This window comes from Nuphar pumila, chromosome 3 (genome assembly GCF_984573655.1).
Source record: "Nuphar pumila chromosome 3, dmNupPumi1.hap1.1, whole genome shotgun sequence".
Classification (NCBI taxonomy): Eukaryota; Viridiplantae; Streptophyta; class Magnoliopsida; order Nymphaeales; family Nymphaeaceae; genus Nuphar; species Nuphar pumila.
The window spans coordinates 11134081-11153989 of NC_143251.1; the positions used below are offsets into that span (position 1 = coordinate 11134081).

Genomic DNA, 19909 nt, shown 5'->3' on the forward strand with positions numbered 1-19909 from the left:
CTCACACCATTTCCCAACAAACACAGTGAATGAATGAGACGGCACTCATGTGGGATCTTCACTTGAAGTGTGCAATTTTTAGGTATGAGACAAAAGTAGGAAAATTATTTAGAAAATCAATGGCCCAACATTCCACTAATTAAACCCGTTTCAGATTTACTAGTTACCATATTGTGCATTGAGTTCATATGGTCTCACATGATCGTGCAATGCACATGCACAATACCAAGGAAAATTCAATATATAAAGAAATCGATATGTAACGGGTTCCATATAATAAGTAACTAGATTTTTTGGTTGATCCAGCCTCATCTACAATCTACAATGTCATTTCATTATATCAGATCTATTATTTTTTTTGAGAGAGAAAAGCCAATCATATCAGATATAATAGTTAGCTGATGTAAAAAAAAATAGATATAATAATTGGCTTGGTCTGAGTCTCAATGAAAGACCGACCCATCCACTCAAATGAGACATGAAGTGATGCATAGTGACAAATATAGAGAGAGATTTATGAAAATCTCGTGATATATTATCATGAGAAATTGCCCGAAAGTTTAAAACGGTAATTTCTGGCAAGATTTTTAAAATATCGTGAGATTTATGAAAAAACATTTAAAATATCGTGAAATTTTAAACAGCTATTTATCATGAAAATGTTTTTATTTTTAAATAATTTGTATTAATATTTTTTTATAAAAATTATTTTTTATATTTTTAAATTTTTTGTTTTATTTCCTAGATTTTACCAAAAAACGCAAGATTTATGAAAAAATTTTAAATTCTCGCGAGTTTTTTGAAAAAGGATATTTTGCCGTTTTTAACTTTTGTCACTATGACGTGATGTGACCGAAGAAGGGTTCAGGCCAACAGACCTACTGCTTAACCAATGCCACAAGTAGGTCCTGGCCAACAACCGACTTTTCCTGCAATGTTCTTGACGTTGTGAGCCACGTTGTGAGCCTGGCAGCAAGGCAATCTCTCGTTGATTTTCTGTGCAGAGCCATCTTGTCAATATTTTTTCTCGTGTTTGGCAGGGGGTCCTAAAATCACAAATTTGTCGGTTCAGGATCGCCATCTCCTCACAAACTGCGGCCAATATCTCGGTCTTTGTAGTTCTTGGCAATTTTCTGGTTTTATTAGCAGAACCCAAAATCATAATTTTCGGAGTTACGATAACTTCCTCTCTCTCCCTCTCTCTCTCTCTGTGCTGTAGTTTGGATATGTGCTGATAGCTATGCATATTCTTTGGCCATTATCTTTTGGGTTTCTCATCCACGCTTTATTTTCATGATGACCCATATTGTGGTTATGAATCTACTGGTGAAAATATGGTCTTATGAGATTCTTGGATGGAGTATTTTCATCTATCAAGAAATTTGAAGAGTTCATGCCGCAATTGATGCAGGTATTGTGCAGTCACCCACATCTTGATGAAACCATCTACAAGCAGCTGCTCGAGAAGGCAACAGAGGAGGGGTATGATGTGACGCGCATCCACAAGACAACCCATACTGACCCACCTCCGGAAGCAGGTCAAGTTGACAACAAGGGCGCTTGGTGGGTCAAGTCCATCTTGGGCAAATGATGAAGCCTTTTCTCTTCCTGCAAATGGGTATCCTCAAAACCAGTTCCTTGGCCCTTCTTAAACCTTTTGTGATCATCCCTCTGTCTGTGTGTATGTGTGCTTTTCTTTAAGCCTTGGGAGGGCATCTGCTTGTACCGTGTATGAGAGGAAGGAACATATGGGTTATTGTTTCTTAAAGTTTATATGGTGATTGTTAGACCTCTTTCAAGAATAACCATGCAAAAACTGGAAAAGAATGTGAAAACAGGAGTATTTTGGTGGGAAAAAAATGTGTGGGCTATGTTGCTTAAAGTTTCTATCATGTTTGGATCTCCCCAATAATCATGCAGGAACCAGAAAAGAATGTGAAATGAGTTGTGTGTGTGGTGAAAATTTTGTGGGTTATATTGCATAAACTTGCAATGGACCTCTTCAAGAATATAAGCATGCACGCAAAATCTGGAAAAAGAGGGATGGAGAGAGAGTGTGTGTGTTTTGGTGTTTGAACTGTTATTAGTTGGGGTTGGGGGCTCAGATTCGCCTTTGCTCAGACATGAAGCCAAAGGGCCATGGCTGCAGTGGTTGCCTGCAAATGCAAAGGCCATCCTGACCTGCCTTGCCATGGCTGAACCAAATGGGCATGTCTGCAGATATTCTAAACCAAATCATCATTGCCCCATTAACAGTGAAAGGAAAAAGAAAGAAAGAAAAGAAAAGAAACAAAGAAGAAGAAGAAGAAGATGACGAGGGCCTGTTGTTTATTGGTAAGTAATCACAGGCATCTTAGAGAAGGGCAGCCCTCCAACCTTCACTCTCTAGGGCCTCATACTCTATTCTTTCCTGGGTAAGAGAGACGGCCCTTTATATATACAACTTTTTTTTCACTAAGAAACTTCTAGAGTCTCTCTCTCCACTTTTTCTTTTCTTTTAATCAAAACCTCGATATTTTTTCTGGATTTTGAAGTGCATCAAAACATTGCGTGTTTTCAAAACTTAAAATAATTGGAGTTTCATAAAACCCAAACAACAAACAGGCCCTCAAACTCTCTTGCAAAACTGGTTCTTACAACATCCAAGTTTTAACAAATCTAGGTTATGGTAGCATCCGAAGGAACCATCAAACCGAGTTTGAGTGGATTAGCTAGGTTAACACCGAAATCATCCCAAGACAACTTGTTAAGCAAGAAAATTTTTATGGAGGAGAATTTACAGCTAATTGTGATCCGAGGGACCGTTTTCTATTTATCTGCTTACGTATAATCAATCTAAAATTTGCTAACCATATTGTATAATTTCAGAGATAGCTTACGCTCAATTCTTCATATGTCAATTCAGAATAGCAGCAAATCCTGCATTATTGTTGCCATTGGATAGTTCTATTGAATTTTCCAATTAAGATTCTAATTTGTGCTGCATTGCATTTTTCTTTCTTTCTTTTGAGGCCAGTTAATGCGGCAGCGCTGCATTCTTAGCATGCAGCTCCACTACTGCTGACCGTCCATCTCAACATTTCTCGAGATGGACAACATACCCATCTTGAGAAATGCCAAGTTGGATGGTTGTCAAACAGGTCGCTTCATGCCCACCATGCAGTGATGCTGCATATAATGTGAAGTCTTTTCTTTTTTGCGATAGGCCAAGGGATAACCCCCATGATTAACTGCATGTTGGCATGCCTCCAGTTCATTCTCCTGCCAACTGGGGAGTACAACCAGCTTCGACCTTGTAGCAAGGAATGTCTATTGTGGGCTTCGATCTTGTGGCATCCGGCTTCATATATTTCAAAAGGAAGACATGCATTTGAAGCACACGCACTTGAACAACAATACCAGAGAAGAAGAAGAAGAAGATGTGCAAGCTAAACGAATTCAAGACTTTGAATAGCTCCTTTTCAATATTTTTGAAATTGTCAATTTTTTCAAATTCTTTTCTGAACATTTGTGAACTAAACATGCTAAATTTCACGTCTGCTGGATTGACCAGTTTTCTCAATCAAAAAATTGAAATTTTGAGTACTAGAAAATGAAATTTTAGCTGCCTATCGTGGGATTTGGTGCCCAATGTCATCAGAAAAAGAGATCTTACATTGATACAACACCATATAAAGTGAGTTTTCCACTAAACGAACCCATCTGTGGAGTAAGATCAAGTAAATAAAACTGACAACTATGACCAACGGGGGGCTCCGCGTGGTTGGTAGGAGCTGTCAGTGCACGTTTCCTTATGGTGGGACATTGCAGGTCAAAACCCAGTGTACTTTGACTAGCCAAAAGAAAAACAAGTATGTGTACCCGTGCCAACATCGGACATCCAATTCATCAGGGTGCACCCAAACAAGCTCAAATGACAAGCAGTCGTGTTTGGATTATGTTAGGACGAGAAAATGGAAGCCAAAAGTGAGACACATAATTTAGAGGGCATTTAGAATAATCTTTTCTACATAAATTTTATAAATGTTATAATGTGATTTAGAGAGGAAAGTTATTTGGTACCCTCGTGTGTAAAGAACAGTCTAGTTGAAATTCGAGAAGTTGTTTTGACCCAATCTCCCCATGGATGTGTTCAACGTAGTCAAAATAGTTGGAATTAAATCTTGAATTGCATTTTTTGACATAAAAATATGATTTTACGAGAGTTGAAAATTGGTACATTGTTGGCCGCTGATTTTTCAACCCTGCAAAATCTACATATACAATCAAATAACATGATCCAATCATACCACCGTGGGAGCTGCCCGCATGGCCAGCAGGGTGATTGCGAGGGTGCTGAGATGAAGGCACTGGATCAAACCACGTTGGCACATGGGCGTGTTTGTAGCTTTCAATAGTGGGCCACGTAAGACAGGGTAGTCATGGGCCCCACTCAGGGTTTTCCTGGCTTCAGCAACAGATGTCATAAAAACAAAACAAAAAAATTCAAGCACCAATTTCTAGAGGGTCATATATATATATATATATATATATATATATATATATATATAAACATTAAAAAATTAAAAGCCTTACACTTTTTTTTTGCAAAGGGTTCCTAAACTAGGGATGCACATGAGCCGGGCTCGAGCTGAGCTCAGGGTCAAAAAGCTTGGCTTGAGTCAAGTTAAGCTTGAAAATCTGTGTACAGACTCTGCTCGGCTCGAGCTTACATTTAGAAACAAAAAATTTATTCGGGCTGCACAACAAGCCGAGCTATCTCGAGCTCGGCTCGGATTCGTCCGAGTAAGCCGAGCTTGATTAATAGTGATATGGGAACTACTTTTAGGTTATGTAGTAATTTTGTGGATTAGTAATCGCAAATTCCACCTTTAGGCAAGTGCGTAACGTGTTTATCTTGTATCTGTGAGGTCGCTTTGTGTTGACATTATGAACAAAATACGTACAATTATTAATCTATTACAACTATGTCAACCGAGCCTAATCAAAGCTTATTTGAGCTGCACCAATGGAGGCTCCGCATGTCTGGTAGGAGAAGCTAGGGAACGTCACCTTGTGTTGGGACGTTGCAGGTTCAAAACCCAATGGTATAGTTATGTACCTGGTAGGAATCTGCCTAACCCCAGATTGCCTTTCAAAAAAAAAAACTTATTAGAGCTGGACGGCTTGTTGAAGCTCGTCTCGTTTATGTGTACCGAGCCTGAACCATTGTTTAAGTTTGACTCATTTATTTTTTTGAACGAGTTTCAGCTCATTGTGCATCCCTACCCAACTGAGTCAAGGTCTATGTTTTACTCATTCTCGTCCAAAACTTGTCTGGGATCCAATCTGAACCAGTCTGATCGGACGGGATTTGGTCTGAACCTGTCCACTCAGCCGAGTTAGGTCGCCTTTATGTTATTTATCTTTTTAGAAGCTTGTTACTTTGTTTTAAAAGGAAAGTAGGAAACCCAACCCAAATGAGACGTTGGCTGGGACTCCAGCCCATGCACTTTGAAATTTCAGTCCATGCATATCTTTATTTTCAAAAACCAAAGGACCATGTAAGAAGAGTGGGAATGAGGCGTTGGTTAGGATTCCAGTCCACACATTTTGAAAGCAGCCTATGCATATCTTTATTTCCAAAAACTGACAGGCCAGCTTCATTTGGACTTTCTTATCTGATCCTCCTTTTAGGCCTTCTCTTTGAGGAGTCTTTGAGATGAAGAAAGCCATTAAAGCTTTACAAGCCTGTTAAAGTTTGTAAATAGACGATGAAAGCTCATGCTAATTACAGTTCTTTTTATTTTTCAAATAGTTTAGATGTTTTAATTTTTTTTAATAAATTTATTTTTATAATACAAAAAAATAAAAACTTTGAATAATCCGAGTCATCTGAGTTGACTCGTCAAGTTACAATGAGTCCTGAATTGGACCCAGCCATGATGCACATCTCTACAAACAGGCAAACAAGCATAAGAGCACACTACTGTTGCAATCAAAGAGATGCTCCGGAGGGCAGATTTTACTATTTATGAGAGTGAAAAACGAATTTAGCAACACACCCTACAAGCTTTTCTTTCATTTTATTTGAGAGTCTATTGTTAGTCGCAACCTCATTCTAGTCATTGGAAACAGAAAAGAGAAACCTTCACATCAGATTAAGAAAATCCAACAGGCAGACTTGAAAAGAAGCTAACAAGCTCACAGGGTTCATTTCATTTCATTTCATTTCAATTAACAAAAAAAAAGGCAGTAAATGACAGGTCTCATGATTAGAAGGCCTACCACGGGATACCCTCCATACCTAGGCCACGCTATATCTATAGTGATATAAATATATACCAAAATGGAATTTATCACAACAAATTGCTGTAACTCACTAATCAAGAACGATGATCTCGCTATCTGACTCTGCAGCCTTTCCATTCTGCGCCAGGCCAGCATCATCTGTGGTTGGTGACTTCATGACATCTGTTTTACTTGGTATGTCCGAAAGTTGTGAAGAAGATGCCGTTGGCACATTTGATTCAGGCAGATTTGTCGCAGGAGGTGCACATGCTGTTTTTGTGCTGTCCTCTGCAGGAGGTGCCAGTGAGGTTGAGCTCGATTGGGTTACTGAGGTCTGTGCATCCAACTGGGGCTTAACTAAATCTGAAGCACCAGCCTTGGACCCTGCACCCCCAACACTCTGCCACTCCTCTGGATGAAACAACCCGTTGGAGTCCATATTTGGTACACTGAATGAAGATGCATGCTGGTGAACAGCGAGCATCCGGAGCACCTCTTCACAGGTCGCATCCAGCTGGCGCATGTTTTTTCTTAACCTTGAAGCTGCAGACTTGTTTCCCATGTATGCTTGGACCGCGTCAAGTTCATTATCACTTAGCAATTTACACATCTGGGAAGGAGAAAATGGAAGCATGTTGAGTATCAAGTAAAATGGTTGGCTTGCTTGTAATGCACGTTGCAGACATGTACCTCATTATAAAGACGAGGCAAAACAAAGCGATTAGGCTCGCTATTACATGCTGCTGCAAGAATTTCTATAGCACCTGCAAGATTTCATTAAGTAGGAACAGTTGAAATCCAAGGTTGAAAGCAATAATAAGTTGCCGCTTGCACTATCTGCAGGAGACAATTTCACAACTGAAACTGAAATAAAGAATTCACTTGGCAGGAAAGACAAAAAGCATCTTAGGCAATTTTAACGATTGTTGACTCAAGCATGTTCCCGTGTTCCACAAGAATGCAAACAATGCTTATTGCTTGTTTTCTAGGAAGAATAAAAAGTCCATAAACAGAAAAATCTGTATGCAAAAATTTCAGGTGCTGGCAGCCCACAAGGGTTCCGCTCATCTGGTAGGGGCAATTCACGGAAGTCACCGCGTTGAAGGGATGTCATGAGTTTGAAACCCAGGGTGTAAGTCCCATTTTGAAAGGTCAAAGCTAGGTGCCCTCCCTGGTAAGCAAGGGAGACCTGGGGTTTTTACACCAACGAGCTAGGTGAGTGACCAATTAACAAAAAAAATAAGGCACTAGCAAATGTTGTTTGGAACTTCTTTCCAAGAAAGGATATCTTGAAAAAATATATATTCCCCACAATATCAAGACAAAATTTAAAAAGGAGAGAAGCATATGAAGTTTTTTTCAAGGTTCCAGAACCATGTTGAGAAATATGGAAACCCAGACCTGATCCACCTCTCAGGTGTGAGGCATCCATATGATGGATTTGGGGGTGTACTTTTCATTTGGGACAAGAAGAGAACCATTGAAATAAGATTATCATCTCACTGATGAAAGAATTTAAAGGAGCCCTTACACCGGTATCTCTATCCATAGTTTTTGAGGGACATCCACAATGAGATGGGAGCAGGAAGACCATGAAGCTTACCAAAGAGAAGACAAACCGTTTACAAGGAGTATGAGTGATGCGGACATGGAAGGTTTTTTTTTCTCGCATGTCAGTGCTTTTCCTTCTAGCTATCATGACAACTTCAAGTACAATAATATGGCTAAATATGGTGATATTTTTAAAAAACTGACAATTTTGAAATATATAAATAATGGTCACAAAAATATGTTCATATTTTCAAAAAATTAGACATTTATACCACATTTTGGAGGTTGTTAACATACTCCACAAAAGTGTAAAATGTACAGATGAAATAGCCATTTAGAAACGTCATCACATCCTATGCATAAACATGGACTTTACCTCTTTTTTTTATAATCCAAGGGACTTCCCCACCCCCCCACCCCACATCACTGACAGCATCTTTGGTTGGCAAAAACCTTGAGGTCCCCACGGCACACCAGGAATACACCCATCTTTGACCTTGCAGCAAGGAACCCCTGCCAGATGAGCAGAGTCTTGGTGATGTTACCTCCTATTGTTTAATACTAACAGATAATATAGCATCCACTATGTGCTATGTCACCTGGGTATGAGTACGGGTGCGGGTATGGAGGGTACAATACGGAAATTTGATAAAATGAGGGTACGGGGACACGACCATATAATATTATATATATATATATATATATATATATATATATAGAGAGAGAGAGAGAGAGTTTGGGTCTTGGTGTTTTGAGGTCCTCACTTGAACCTTAATACAAAATGGGCTGGGTTTGGATCATATGTAGATCCATGGATTAAGGTAAGCTGAGGACCCAACCCTTTTATATTAATGTTCAATATAAAAGGCAAAAGGAGTATTTGTAACCCCCCTCTCTCTCTCTCCACGAAGGAGAATGAGAAGAAGACGACGACGAAGGGGCCAAGTGGGGACCCAGCCCCACCGTCTCTCTCTCTCTCTCTCTCTCTCTCTCCGGCAGATGGGAAGAAGAAGAATAAGATTCTAGGTACGCTCTCTTTCCCTCCCTCCTCTTCTACTTTTTCTTCCTCTTCCTCTTTCGTCTTCTTCTTCTTCTTCTTCCTTCTCTTCCTCTTCCTCTTCCTCTTTCGTTGTCTTCTTCTTCCTCCTCTTTTTTCCTCCTCCCCCTCTTCCTCTTTCTTCTTCTTCCACCTCCTCCTTTTTCTTCTTCTTCCCTGCCTTTCTTTCACCGACATAAAAAATAAAATTGGGTCGGCATTGGACCCAACACGGCGCAGTGCGGGATCTGACCCACGGCATACCCACACCGCACCCGGTATCCGCCCCCATGTCGGCACGGGTACACCGACTGCTTTGGCGTGTCGCGGTTACATAGACTATGTGTCATACTGACTACTAACCAAGTTGCATGATATCTCGTCTTCCCTCATGAGACAATAATCTAAGATTAAGCTAAACCAAAGCCAAAAAATATTTTGCACTTGGAAGAGAACCAGTTGGTGATTATGGATCTTTAACATATAAGAAATTTCTTTTACAGGAAACACTGAATGGTTCTTAATCTATATGGTGCATGCAAGAACCATAAAACAATAATCGTTCTAATCAAGAAAATAATGAGATCTAAAATGAACTTACCAATTGGTTCTAGAACAGGTAAAGAACTGTAAACAGGAAGGTCACCATCCAGCGAGTTTGGACTAGGGGTGTCTGCCATCATTGATGCCTCAACATTGATTTTTGGCTCAGGCTCTACTTCTTCATTGGTTGGCTCACATGACCTACAGTCCTGAATCAAATTGAAAGAAGTTATTGAGAGACCTCAATTAAAAAGGCAACCTCAAATTACAATTTAGAAACAAAAGAAAAACTTGGTCAATAAATAAAGGCAGTCAAAGAAGCAAGATCTATTGTGGCTTGCAGGTTCCTTTATAGGAAAAAATACATGCATGAAATTAATTTCAATTTCACCATAGACAAAAAAATGCAAATAACTAGGATCACCACATACAACACAACAATATCCAAAATAAGATGCATAACATGTAGTGGACCAAGTTATGCAAAAGATTGGAAAAAATATATGATCTTTTAAATAATACATCCATGATATAGCATATACTGTTTTCAGAAATTATGTTTCTTACACTATCCATTAATGTAGAAACCGTACAAAACAGCAACAACTCACTACCACAGTAAATAAGGGGCAGAGCCAGACTTAAGGGTTATGTGCACGTTGCACTTTTTTTTAACTAATCTGTCAAAAAAGAGGAACATCACATACCCCTCTCCCTCTCTTTCTCTCTCATAAAGAAGGCCCAACTTGTGTTAACTAGCATTTTTTGCCACGTGGCAAAAAAATCCTGGCTTTGCCACTGGACAAACTTTACGTGGGTCCCGTAAAAAAGTTATTCTGCTATCTATAAATTTGGCATAAAGTGTTCATGAATTTGAACAAAATTTGCTGCCATTTTTGTGGCCTATTTGAACTAAGCTAAGTCACACGGATTCGGCAAAGCAGGTGTCGCACCTGCGTCGATGCGATGCGATGCGATGCGGGTGCACGTGTGGGTGCGGCACCCGGTGCGGTCAACACGACCCTGGGTGCGTTAACCGCACCCAAGGTTATTTTCATCCAATTTTTTGACGTAAAAAAAATGGTTTGCCTCGATAAAAGGGCTGCGAAATGGGATTTTTGCCCTAATCCGCTTTTGCGGCTCTCCTCTCCCACGCAGCTCTGCTATTGCTCTCTCGCTCGCCTCCTCTCCTCCCGACGTCTCTCAGGGGAGCCCGACGCCACGGTCGCCACCTCCTCCTCTCCTATCGACGTCTCTCAGGGGAGCCCGACGCCACGGTCGCCACCTCCTCCTCTCCTATCGACGTCTCTCAGGGGAGCCCGACGCCATGGTCGCCACCTCCTCCTCTCCCTCGTCGCAGACCTCCGGCGATCGCCGGCGACAACCCCACCCACAACCCCGACGATGCCCAGAGTCACCTCCTCCTCTCCTCTGAGTCTCAGGTAACCTCTCCCTTGTCCCCTTCTATCTTTTCCCAACCTTCCCCCCCTCGCTCTCTATCGCTCTCTTGTTGGGTCAGCAGGGGAGGGGTCGAGCCCCCCCTGCTCCCTCTGATTTCAGGGGAGGGGTCGAGCCCCCCTCCCTGCTCCTCATGGCACGCGGTGCACTGCTGCGGCGGCATCTCATGTGCATCACACGGTTCAAGCGATTGCGGTACTTGTGGGTGCGGTTGCATGCACTTGATGCGCATAGTTGCGGCACAGTGCAGCAGTTGCTGGTGTGGTTGTGGCACATGTTGCGCACTGCGACAACAGTTTGGGTTCAAAAAAATTTTATGGTTGCCCAGGTGTTTTTTTGGGTTCCTCCTGTCAGCGGGGGTCAGCACCCAAAACACCTATATAGGGGACCAAACTTTTTTATTCTCGTGGCACGCAGTGCGATGCTGCTGCGGTACCTCATGTGCGTCACATGGTTCGCGCGGCTGCAGTACTTATGGGTGTGGTTGCGTGCACCTGATGCGCGCAGCTGCGGCACAATGCAGCAGTTGTTGGTGCGGTCGTTGCACATGTTGCGCACTGCGACAACAATTGGGTGGTCAATTTTTTATGGTTGCCCAGGTGTTTTTCAGGTTCCTCCTATCAGCGGGGGGTCAGCGCCCAAAACACCTATATAGGGGACGGAACTTTAGAATGTTGAGGCGTGTGATGTGCACGAGTGAGGCGCCCTGTGCATGCGTTGCCTATTGTATGGGTTGCATCGGATCTTCTCTCGCATTCAACGTGTTTGTTTCCCCTGGCTTGCTTGCTCACTCGTTTTCCCTGGACGGGCCGAGAGCTGGGCTCGGCCTGACAAACCGAGCCTACCCCTCCCTCAACCCTCCTTTGTGAGCCGGGAGCCGGGAGTGGACTCGATATTATAAATCTTGATTGTCTGCATAATTGATTTTAATATTTTTTTTTGTTTTCAAGCCAAAAATGATGGATAAAGGGAAAGGACTTGCGTCATCCTCATCCTCACATGTGAGTCTTGTTGCTAGTTTTGTTTATAGTTGTAGTGGGAGTGATGATGTGAGACCACTATGGGTACATGTAGATAAGCTTGCAAAAACTGGAGAAGAACGTGGTGGAAACAAGAGATTTCGATGCAAGCTCTGGGAAAGAAATTTTGTTGGGTCTTATACAAGAGTGAATGCTCATTTGTTGAAGATATAAGGACATGTCATTTTGAGGATGCAGAAAAGTTGATAAGGCAATTCAAAGACAATACAAGAAAATACAAGAATATGAGAAGAGAAAGACAATTAGTGATTTTTGTGCAATTAGCGTTTCATTTAGAAGCCACGAAGAAGATGCTGAAAAAAAAAAAGTCAATGTAGGAGGTAGAAGAACGATACAAACAACATTCAATACATATGGAAAGGAGGATATGGATAGAAAAGTAGGGAGGTATTTTTATTATAGTTCACTCTCATTTAATGCGGCTAAAAATCCTTATTGAAAGGATTTAGTAACATCTTTGGCAAATTATAATTTGAGTGACTATGTGCCTTCAAGCTCAGAAAAACTACGAACCACACTTCTTGCAAAAGAGAGGGCAAATGTGGACAGGTTGCTGGAGATTAAAAAATACTCATGGGAGCAAAATAGAGTTTCTATTGTTTCTGATGGATGGACAGATATTTAAAGGCGTCCACTAATCAATTTCATTGCTTGTTCGCTTAGTGGCCCAATATTCTTGAAAGCAGTTGATGCATCTGGGGAATATAAAAATGCAGAGTATTTGATGGGATTGTTTATAGAAGTCATAAAAGAAGTGGGTGATCAAAAAGTAGTACAAATCATTACAGACAACGCTCCAGTTTGTAAAAGTGCAGCGTTGAGTTTAGAGAGTGAGTACCTCATATTTTTTGGACTCCTTGTATAGCACAGAGCTTAAATCTGACCCTAAAGAGCATCTGCAACCCCAAAGAAGAAGGAAATTCACAAGCATATGCTTTATGTTCATGGATTGAAAATTTAGAAAGAAATGTCAAAAGCATTAGGAATTTTGTTGTTAACCACCATCGTGCTAATGTTATATTTAATAGGCAATCTGACCTGAAATTATTGAAGGTCGCTGAAACATGTTTTGCGTTCATCATTGTAATGGTGAAGAGGATTAAAAAAGTGAAAAATGCTTTGGTTAGCATGGTGACTGATGAAAATTAGACATTCTATCGTGTTGATGATGATGTCAAGGCTCAAGAAATTAAGAAATTCATTATTGGTGATGAGTTTTGGGACAAAGTGGTATACTTCCTTCAATTTACGCAACTTATTTGGGAAATGTTAAGATAAGTTGATAAGGATGAACTTATGCTTCACAGAGTTTATGAAATGTAGGATAATATGATTGAAAAAATACAAGTTGTAGTTTTCAAGCATAAAGAAAAAATCCTGCATTGGATGATTCAGAATTTTTTAACCATATTCATTCAATTTTAGTCAAAAGATTGGATAAGAGCAACACTCCTTTGCATTGCATGGCACATTCTTTTAATCCAAAATATTATGCAAATAAGTGACAGGCAGGTGGTATTTGTCGTGTCCCTCCAAATTTAGACCCAGAGCTATCAAGACATAGAAATATGTGTATGATAAGACTTTTTCCAGAAGCATATCTTTTAAATCAAGTCACACAAGAGTTTAGAAAATTTTCATCTTCGAGATTATATGGACCGACATTATTCGCGAGAGAGGAGGATAATTTAAATTCTATCACGTGGTGGTCAACATTTCGATCAAAAACACCTCTTTTCCAATGTCTTGCATTAAGATTGTTATCGCAGCCTGCTAGTTCATCTTGTTATGAAATAAATTGGAGAAAATATTCTCAAATCCACAACATGAAGAGAAACAAACTCACCAGCAAGCATGTAGAGGATTTAGTATATGTTCATTCAAATCTTCGACTACTTTCGCGAACCAATGATGAATACAAGTACTAATTTGCTCTCTTAGTTATTTAATTATTTCTTAGTTTTTCATTTAAATATACTTGTATTGTATTTAATATTTTCAAATTGGGTTTGTAACGCAGACAAGGAACATCCAAATTTTGAGATGTAAACCCAGAAGAGTATGACTTCGAGGGAAAACATGATTTCAACATGACAAACATGGATTTAGTTGAGCCCAGTATTCCTTCTAATGATGCATTTGATGATAAAGAAGAAAATTATTAAGATTCATTACTTCATCGCCATTTATATAATTATTCATGATCCTGCTGCGGCACCTCTTTTGGTATGTAATTTAATGCTTTTCTGCTTTACTTATTTGATTGATATTTAGGTCGATATATTTCATGCATGATGAATGATATTGTGATAATGTTAACTGTTAAAACTTCAAAATTATATATAATATATATAATTTTTTACATTTTTTCCCTACCGCACCCCCACACCCAAGGTTTTTAAAGTGCCGCACCCACACCTGCACCCGCACCCGCACCCGCACCCATGTGACATAGGAACTAAGGCATTAAGGATCAAACAATTAAATATAGAATACATGAAGCAGATGATATAACTTCTGTACACAAAAGTGAGTACAAACAAACAGGATCGGCTCACAATCAACCTATATCACACGGACTCTTCTAACAGGGCATCGCACTGTGAACACCCCAAAATTTTCAAAGGTTTGTATAAATGACCTTTTTGCCCCTGACCCCCATTCTCTGAGAAGATAAAGGCAATTTCAAAGCCAAAATTCAGTTATTCTTCAAATTTTCTGAAATAAAATTCATATTGATGTATCCAACTTGATTTCGGATCTGGATCCAGTGTCAAAAAAACGTAAATCTGAGCCTCGTTATCCAAAGTTTCAAATTAAAATTTTAAAATATCAAAAATAAATTTTGAAAAGCTCAGACTGTCAATCTGGTATCCTGTTGGATCCACAGCCTTGTATTTCTTAATTCGAGGTTTTAAACCTCGAATATTTTCTAAAAATCTGGAGGTAAACTCATTTTCTGAAGAAATTTCCCCAAAATAGCCTTGAATTCTCAGAAAAACTCTCTTTTGTAAATATTTTTGCAAAAACACAAAAAATTAGTTTTAATCTTTGTCTTCTCGTAAAATTTTTAGGACTTTATTCTAAAAAATGCAAAAAAAATGGAAAAATAAGATAAAAAAACCAAAAATTTTGGAAAAACTACAAGAAAAATGAATGATTTTCAAGCTTTTTGAAGCCATTTTGCCGAAAACCTCATCTTAAACCATTTTTTTTTTAAAAAATCCTAAAAGAGGACCACCTTTATGGAAAAGGGGGAAAATTCTAACGGATTCCTTCCTGCGCCTCTCTCCTCTCCTCTTCACCTTCGATCTGCAACAAACCTATCTTCTTCACACCGTTGATCTTCAACAATCGAGCCTCCCTTTCTCTTTAAAAAGAGACCCAAGCCTCTTCTATCATCGGGTTTTTCTTCAGAAGGAAGGACTTCAATCCATTTTTTTCAGCATCTCCCTCACTCGGTTTCTCCATCGATCTTTCCTCTAATCAAGGAGATCACCACAGTAGAAGAAGAAGAACTCAACTCCCCTACCTTTTTCTCTTCCCTGGCGCCTTCCCTGGAGCAATTGAAGGAACTCCGATTTCACTCTACAACACAAGTAATCTAATAAACACTCTTTCTCCCCTTTTACTTTTTTGTGTTTATTGCTTTTAGGCCCTATTAATGCATTATTGGTGGCGTGGAGTTGCCTGTGCAACATCCACCCACTCCGATGCCACAATGAAGGGGAATATACCGTTCCTATATGGGTTTTGATTTCCTTTTGTTACCCTCGATGAATGGCTTTTGATTTTCACTTGGTTCTTGTACAGTCTTCATAGTTTTGCCATTTAATTTGATCCCCAATCATTAGTATCCCCTGTCATTAGATTAAAATTTCCCTCATATTCTTTTGGTGGATTTCTACTCGTTTTATCATTTTCCATCGCATATAACACTAGTTTTCCATTGAGTTGTTATCTTCCTTATAATCTCTGTTTTTTTTAGTCATCCTCTTCCTTTCGATAATATTATTCATTTTTTTTTTAACATCATATCCTCTGCTTCTATACCCTCCGATCCGACGTTAACATGGATTGATCATAGAGCTTTATTATTCTGTTCCTAAAAAAAAAAAGGAGGCCCTGAGGAAGTCCTTTGAAATCAGAGAATGGAATGGATGAGCCCTCACAAGCTCTACATTGTCAGGGTAAGTATCGGTTGCAAAATTAGAAGATATCTCCCAAATTCGTGCTATTACCTGTTTATCTCACTGGAATCGGTTGATGGCAGAGTAATTATCAGAAAAATTAGCAATTCTGGATGCCCTTTTCATACATCAGATAGGTCTTACCCTATGGAAATTATGGGAACATGCTCAGCTCTCGTTGTGGTGGTCGTCAGTGCTTAATGAGCCAATTGAAATTCTGCTGGAATAGTGCTTTGATGCCTTGCTTTGAGCATCGATTACATAGTTGACTTGTCTATTACATCCCCATCAGATCCACTTTGCAGAAAAGATTTCTCTGCTTTCAGAAATGTGTTGGTGCTTCTGCATCATATGAACCTTTTAATATGGAATCTAGTATTAACTCATCTACCAAATAAACGATGGATTGCTTTACTACCCAAGGACGAGCCTAAGTTGGCAACTCCTCTTTGTTGCTCAAGGTCCAGCATCTGTCCCTGTAAAGTCCTGGCACTAAGGTATAAATATGAGCCCCAAGTCTAGAAACCATCCAAAATCTCACGGCAAAGGGGTTTGCTTCATCCTATTGATGAGCAATTACTTAACGCAAAACAGCCAAACAGGAGACCAATATGCTGGGTATTGGAAAACCCATCATAGAACAGTGCAAATGTATTTGATCTTCCCTCCGCAAATGGGATAAAAGACATAACCACCATGACTGGGTTTTAGGCTCTGTTTTACTGTAAGAGCCGTAGCAGCATAAATGAGTTTGAAAATTTCTTTCAAGGAAGGATTTCAGGTAATACCCTCCCAATTAGTGCATATTTCCCTCATTTTTTTTAGTCACTCTCGATTTCTCATGGTTTCTTCTTCATGTCAATCCCTGTGATTTACTTTATTCGTTTTCCCTGCTTTAATTGCTAGATAATCAACTAATTAGTCTCAAAGGATATCTATTTTTTTTTGTCTATCTCCCCTGTAGATTCCAATGGAAAGTAAACCCTAGCTGATGTATCATTTGTTTTATCTTGAGCTTAATCATCCTGTAAATTCTGATTTTATATATCATCACCTATACACATCTTGTTAAATTTTCTTTTCTTTCAGCCTTAAGTATACAGGTAGTGACTGAATGTTTTGCAGGAAAAGATAAAGTTGGGCCTAAAACTCGTTCAGGTTTTATTTCAATAACCCATCATTGATTCTTTAGCTAGTGTAAATCACAGTTTTTAAGCATTAGATTAAATATATATATATATATATATATAAAAGAAAGGGGGACACTCATGAACCGAGCCTACTGGAAACACTTTCTTTGTTATTTTTAAGTAAAGTGCATGTAGAACCACTCTCCTCCTGTATCTACAGTAGCTAAACATATCAAATTTTGGCTTTACCATCAATAAATATATCATGATTTCTGCAAGCATCAATCGATGTTATCTACAGTATTACACATGATCGACCAATGTGATCTTTTACCATAGCAGATTCGACCTGACTCAGAAATTTACAGCATTCACCATTAGTTACACCCCCTGTGTATAATTTGGCATATGCCCTTACTATCCTATCCCCACAATCACTTTTGGGCATCTGCTGGAATCATCTCCTAGGATTGTTAAGTGTCGATCCTGCGACTGTCCTGATATTTATATTTTCCCTGTGGATACACCAGCTGAGCTTACTCATTGGGCTTATCTACTGTGGACTCTCTGCAGCTTTATTCGCCCTACCATATCCATCATTTGTGTATTCCACCCAGGCTTCATATTCTCATACAGCATGCGACATACCTACCAGCCTGTCCCCATGATCTCGCTTCAGCCACATGCTGGACGAATGGATCATTACATATTGATTTGTTGAATAACAAATCCGACAGTTTACCACTATCAGATCTGTGTATGCCAATTGCAAAATTCTGGTACAAACTTTTAGAGACTGTTATTTCATCAACAAAATTGATAGGCATCCTGCTATAATATTAACATAGTTTGTTGTGAAACTCTGATCCATCAGTCAGCCTATAGATATAACATAGAAACACTTGATATGTTAATCCAAAAATTGATATTTGATTTTTTTCTAGGAAATGCATGTATTTGGACTTGATACATACCAATATATGCTTTTCTGCAGGTAGGACTTCCACGGGTTTAGTATGCATTTACCCCCAATTACAATGAATGCTTTCCCATTAGTTTGGCATGCTATATGTGCCTTATCTCATTTAATTTGCCATCAACTTAGAAAGATATCGATACATTCTGGGATGCACATGTTTCCATTTAGTTCTTAGAAATACACATATGTATGATTAGTTTTCAATATGGTATTTCTTTTCTATTGCCTTGTACTAACTTACGTTTTGCAGGAAATATATGAAAAAGGCTATCTTTCTTCTTGAATTAAGATTTCAATTTCCAGTTAATGATGTAATAAGTTAGACCTTAGTGAAAAATTCTACATTTCCTGTTTAGATAGAATGTATGAGCATTGTAAATGTCATAAATGACTCATTTTCATGCTTTTGCCTTTATTTCTCAAATTCTCACAATGGTGAAACACGAAAGGCACTTGCACCATTTCATAAAAGGTGATTAAATCCTAAGTTGATGATTTACATCAATGGCCATAGTCAGGATGTAAACAAAACTTCGGTTTTTCATCTTTTATGGAATAACACTGGATCTCTTTTCAAAAAATCATCATATTTTCTTTAAATATTTTCCTCTTGTATCAGAATTTAATCTAAAATTAATTCAATATATATATCAATGGCCATAGTGATGGTATATTGAGAGTTAATTTCATTTTAAATTCTATAAAAGCACCACAAATATATTTTATTCTTCACTTGAATTTAAATGTGGTTATTATATAATACATTCAATGACCATAGTTAGGGATGTATTATATCTTCAACTTCATTCTTAATTCATTTAAAGAATGAAATATGTTTTTCAAATCCAATTTCAAAGTTATTTAAATTCATTCATCATTTAGGATAGAATTACATTATATTCTCAAAAATTCTTTTCAAAAACCCAAGTGATTTTGAACATCTTTCTTCAAATTTCTATTTCAAATTCCAATTCTATCTCAATTTCAAAGTCCAATTTGACTTTGAAATTTCAAAATCTTATATTCAAACTCCAAAATTCCAATTCAATTCAAAAATTCAATTTCAAAGTTCAATTTAAACTTTGAAATTTCTGATTCATTCTCAAAATCAAGTTCATCTTCTTATCTTCAAATTCAAAAACCACAGTTTGAGATTGATTCTGAATCTCAAAAGCTTGACCTTTCCTAAATTTTAAATTCAATCTGGGTTTTCAAAACCCAGATCCATATTCAAAAGTCCCATTTGGACTTTCAAAGCCCAAATCCAAAGTTAGATCAACTTGGATCCAGATTTCTAAATACAATCTCTACTTTTGGATCTTAAACTTCAGATCCAAATTACCTCTCGGATTCTAGACCTCAGATCCAAAATCCATTTAGGATCCAGAATCCAACTTCACCTTGGATCTTAGACTTCAGATCCAAAAGCCTATCTAGGATCCAGAATCCAATCTCATCTTGGATCTCAGATTACAGATCCAAATTCCATTTAGGATCCAGAATCCAATTTCATCTTGGATCTCAGATTACAGATCCAAATTCCCTTTGGGATTCAGAATCCAAGTCCATCTTGGATCTCAGATTATAGATCCAAAATCCATTCTAGAATCCTGAAACCAACTTCACCTTGGATCTCAGACTTCAGATCCAAAATCCATTCTAGGATCCAGAATCCAATCTCATCTTGGATCTCATATTACAGATCCAAATTC

General features: G+C 38.7%; 1 protein-coding gene across 1 annotated transcript in view; it reads right to left on the minus strand.

Annotated features, from left to right (window-relative positions):
• Positions 1-6163: 6163 nt before the first annotated feature.
• LOC149841949 (CHD3-type chromatin-remodeling factor PICKLE-like) overlaps positions 6164-19909 on the minus strand; it is an 86731-nt gene continuing 72985 nt past the window's right edge. The window contains exons 29-31 of the mRNA XM_089998795.1: positions 9459-9609; positions 6961-7034; positions 6164-6880 (exon numbers count right to left, since the gene is read on the minus strand). Coding sequence (XP_089854921.1) covers positions 6362-6880; positions 6961-7034; positions 9459-9609 — 744 coding nt within the window. The 3' untranslated portion in view covers positions 6164-6361. The remainder of the gene's footprint in view (positions 6881-6960; positions 7035-9458; positions 9610-19909) is intronic.